Raw genomic sequence first — 4,903 nt, 5'->3', positions numbered from 1 at the left:
AGAATCCACTGTCCTCCATTGATAACCACAAAAGAGCTTTACAATTTATTCTCCAACTATGAAAAATACAAGCTCTACGCTTCTACCTTTATCTTAACTTCTTTTAGAAGCAAAGTAAAAGAAGTATAGGTATCACACAAAAGTGAGAGGAGGTCTTTTTAAGGTCATAGTATTTATTGATACTGAAATCTAGAGTCAATGTTACCTTACTTTATTTTTTCAATTAAGAATCAACATTTTTATGAACAGAATTGGATCAGATGCCAACATTTGGCTACGAATTGACCATGTTTCTATATCCATCATATGATATTGAATCTGTACCTCATCCATTATTGTAAGTAACGCAAAGATTCCCCCCCCCTCTTTAGTAGGAAAATAACATAAAAATTACAAATTACAAAAAAAAAAAAAAATGAAATACAAATCATCCATGGAGATATGGGATCATGCCCTTGAGCTCTACTAGTATGATAGAGTAGCATGTTTAAATACTATAGTATAATTTTAAAGATAAAAATTTTTTGATAGAACCATTTAAAAATATTTACAACACATTTAGATTTTTTTTTTTGGGTTAAACACATTTAGATTTTATATAACAACTTTAAGATATAATTTTCTTTTTGTATTTTTTTTGGTCAAAAAAGCATATTTTTTTTACAGAGATATAAAAGTGATTCTAGAATTGTTTTTTGTCAGATGATTCTAATTTTTTCATTACCTTCACGATCATTAATTACTCTAACAAAAAAATCATTAATTTCTAAATTTCAATTTTCTTTCTTGGAGTATAAAATTTCAAATTCCAATTTAAACCCTATAATCCGGCTGTACAATGGTGCGAAAAACTCAAGGCGAAGAAATTGCAGTTAAGGATTTGCATAATTCGCGTGGGGCATTTGGTAATTAAAGCTCCTCCTTTCAGTACCACTAAGTCACTAACCCCTCACTCGAGCTCTGAACTGCTCTCTCTATCCACTCTTCACTAACTGCAGCTTTTTTCCTACCAAAAAAAAAAAAAAAAAAATAATAAAATAAAAACTGCAGCTTTTCAGTGTCTTTCCCAATCTAACAAAGATACCCATAGCCGTGAGCTCCTATACTTCAACTATCCTTGTTTTGATTGCTTTCTCATCGAAGATTGAAGAAATGCAAAGGCAGAGGAGTTTCTCCGTCAAGCCCTCAACACTTTTGATTCTCTCCTTTATCATTTCTTCTTCCTTTCTTCTTCTCGTCTTCTTCTCTATCTGGTTTCTCAGAAGCAACCCTTCAATCGCTCAAGAAACCCATATCCAGCTCAGTACGCCTTCCCTCATTCCGGTTCTCTCATCCGTCGATGTAAATGGGTCTATGGTGTTCACTGGAAACCTAACAGAGATTGAGGTGGAAAACCCATTTCTTTTGGATGACCATTTGGATGAATCAGATGATTCTTCTGGGAATGCTGTGGATTCAGTTGCTGAGGAGGTTGAGGATGAAGAGAATGAGTTTACAGTCACAAACGGGAAGAACTGTACTGAAGCTGAAAAGGGTTGCTTGCAAATAGAGCAAGAGAAATACAGTAAATCTGAGACCCCATCAAGGAGAGATGAAGTGTTGGTGGATCAGAGTATTGTGGCGAAGAAACTCAAGTGTGATTTTACAGTTGGGAAGTGGGTTTTTGATGAGAACTATCCGCTGTATACAAACAGTTCATGTCCCTTTATAGATGAAGGTTTTAATTGTCAGGCTAATGGAAGAAGGGATCTTGATTATATGAAGTGGAGATGGCAACCACATGACTGCGACATTCCAAGGTACCAACTCTGCATTCCCTTTTTGTATTTTAGTTCTAAAAATGTTGGCTTAACTGAAGCTTATCAGCTAATGGGTTCCAAGATGTCTACAATGTCTTATATTGTTTGTTTGATTTGAGAATGGATCTGGGGTATCTGTTGGTTTGTACTCAGGTTCGATGCGGTGAAAATGCTGGAACTAATAAAAGGGAAGAGACTGGTTTTCGTTGGTGATTCAATTAACAGGAACCAGTGGGAATCCATGCTATGCTTATTAAAAGTAGCCGTCACTGATCCAAAAAAGATTTATGAGACCCATGGACGACGAATCACAAAGGGAAAGGGATATTACAGCTTCAGATTTGTGGTAATCAATTCTGCAAGAAGTAATTTGTCTTTCTTTTACTGAGTTCTCTCTTTTTGGTTCTTTGAACTCAAGTAATCAGACTGGATTCTGTAGGAATATAGTTGTACAGTTGAATACTATGTTACCCACTTCTTGGTCCATGAAAGCAAAGCTAGAGTGGGGCGTAAGCGTGTTCAAACTCTCCGAATTGACACCATTGATAAAGGTTCTTCAAGATGGAGAGGAGCTGATATTCTTGTTTTTAACACTGCACATTGGTGGAACCATTACAAAACAAAAGCTGGGTAAGCATGATTCAGTTGTGATAAGCTTTCTTTATTGCAAGATAGACAGATTCATGTTCTGATTTGCACACTATGCTAGGGTGAATTACTATCAAGAAAGGGACCAAGTTCATCCCTATCTTGAGGCTTCGACAGCTTTCAGAAGAGCTCTGACGACATGGGCATCATGGGTTGACAGACATATCAATCCAAGGAAGACCCTAGTTTTCTTCCAAAGTTCAGTGCCTTCTCATTTCAGGTTAGCATATAAGAAGTGTTGAATAAAGAATCCAATCTCTCTTCTTTTCTCGTTGCTCAGTGATGTTTTGTTTATTTATTAGGGGTGGCATGTGGAACTCTGGGGGACATTGTGGAGAGGCCATTCGACCAATTAATGATACCTCACATGTAAAATACCCTCAAAGAAATGTAATTGTGGAGGAGGTCATACAGCAAATGAAGACTCCTGTAACTTTCTTGAATGTAACTGGTTTGTCAGAGTATAGGATTGATGGTCACCCATCTGTGTATGGAAGAAAACCAGTGAGTAGCAATCCTTCAAGAGTTCAAGATTGTAGTCATTGGTGCCTTCCTGGTGTTCCTGATATCTGGAATGAATTGTTGTATTTCAACTTGCAATCAAGACTGAAAGGTAGAGCTCCGTTGAGTAAATAAGGCATTTGATGATGATTTCAGTCCTTTTCTTGGGAGGTATCAGTTCTCTGGATAAATGCAACGCACAAGCACTGGTTTTGGCTTTTGATGATGATTTAAAACCTTTCCACCTCATGCCCACAGCTTGAATAGTTTTGGAGTTCAAGAACAAAATGTTTTCCCATTCTGGGAACAAATTGAAGGAAGGTAAGCATCTGGCTCCACTGTAAGCATAAATTTGTGGAAGTGCCGGTCCAGATTGGCAGGAGAATCCAATGAGATGGCTAGTCTGGGATGGTTCCAACAACTGTATGTTTCTGGTTAAGATAGCTTATTATCTATTTTAGACATACAATGTGTTGAGAACTTGAGATCATGAAACAGATTGCTCATATTTGAGCTACAGGCATGAATCTGAAGTTGGTCGACCATGTTCTTCGATTATCTCCATATGCTATTGCAGTATGGTTTAGTAATTCTTATCTCATTCCCCTCCAACTACTGGCAGCCTTAACTATTTGAAGTGTCTGGGAGTTGGGAATGAGAGAGGCAAGGAACAAGCTACAACTATAGTCTAGCTTCTCTATGTTCCTATGATGTCATTTATGCACATCAAGAAACCATATGTGCTTTGGAAGGAAAGGTTGGTACCCAATTGTTGTAGCTCAGCAGCTTATAAGGGCATTTCAAGATGCTTGTATGCAAATTCTTGTAAAGCCTTACCCCTGACCAAAGCTGCAAGGGTGGCTAACATTCATTGATTTTCCCCCACTAGGGGCTTCAAATCTAAACTTAAATTAGGAACTTCCCCTAGACAATCAGGCTGTTAGTATAGGATTTATTCAGCGGGACCAGTTTGGAGCTTAAGTTTCTGCTGTTTTGCAATGGCGAATGCCTTTTATAAGATTTGAACTTAATCAATCGAGGCGCTGGAGAATTTAGACCATATAAGGAGGCAGTCACTATTTTGGACCCCACTTAAGGGGACGCCATAATAAAAATTCTAAAATTTTTCATTTTTCTTTATCCAAATAAGATTTATATAAGCTTTCCATAACAATGCTTGAGGAGGCCAAATAAGAGTTTGTACAATGAAAGGAGGTAGAGGCAGCCTTTGGCTAAATAGTCCACCATGGTATTGTTTGACTAGGGTACATAATTAAAGTGAATAGAATCAAATTTTTTTTTTGGTCAGCAACTACCAATCTTATATTAACATTAAAACTATTAGAATCAAAACTATTAGCTAAGAGGACTACATCTATGGATAGGCTGCAAGAGGCCCAGTCCAAAGTGCTAGGCTTGTCATTTAAAGCAAGGATTGCAGGTTGACAATCTAAAACAATAAGCACCTTGTTCAACTGTAAACTAAGAGCTAACCGGGTTGCATCCCTTATAGCTTCGACCTCCATCATTGAAGCCAATAGACCCTCATTGGTAAATGCTTTAGCTGCCACGAAATTGCTCCCCCCGCCGCGATCTCGGACGATGCAGCTCAATCGTGATCCCAGGGAAGTGTTTTTCTCAGAAAGGTTCTCATTAGTTGAAAGAAGTCCATGAGCAGCTTTCCACAAGAAGTTCTTCATCATCAAGAGCTTATGAATCTTCCAAAGCTTGTTCCATTGAGTGACTTGAGAATTGAGATGTGGAAGCTTGATTGGAACCTTGTACAGAAGGCAACAATTGAAAGTAAGCTAATTTTAGGGTAAAAGAGCCATGTTTATTATGTTCCCAAATCCAACCATCCTGAGAATTAGGTGAGAGTAAAGGGAGGGAAGTTGTAGATTTCACCTCAAGAGAAGAGAATAAAGCATGAAGTAAAGACAACTTCCACCATCATA

The 4,903-nt window shown here is 37.7% G+C and overlaps 1 protein-coding gene across 1 annotated transcript; it reads left to right on the top strand.

The window, feature by feature from the left end:
- The first annotated feature begins 1,067 nt into the window (after positions 1-1,067).
- On the top strand, positions 1,068-4,040 carry TBL6 (TRICHOME BIREFRINGENCE-LIKE 6). The gene is made up of 5 exons (XM_089153514.1): positions 1,068-1,799; positions 1,953-2,145; positions 2,239-2,429; positions 2,509-2,667; positions 2,750-4,040. Exons 1-5 carry the CDS (start codon positions 1,153-1,155, stop codon positions 3,081-3,083), a joined length of 1,524 nt encoding a protein of 507 aa, XP_089009640.1. The 5' UTR covers positions 1,068-1,152; the 3' UTR covers positions 3,084-4,040.
- The last annotated feature ends 863 nt before the right edge of the window (positions 4,041-4,903 follow it).

This window comes from Hakea prostrata, chromosome 4 (assembly GCF_041222555.1).
Source record: "Hakea prostrata isolate BN-2017 chromosome 4, UWA_Hpros_2, whole genome shotgun sequence".
Classification (NCBI taxonomy): domain Eukaryota; kingdom Viridiplantae; phylum Streptophyta; class Magnoliopsida; order Proteales; family Proteaceae; genus Hakea; species Hakea prostrata.
Note: the sequence above shows the minus strand (reverse complement) of the source record. Positions and strands in the feature narration are given on the sequence as shown.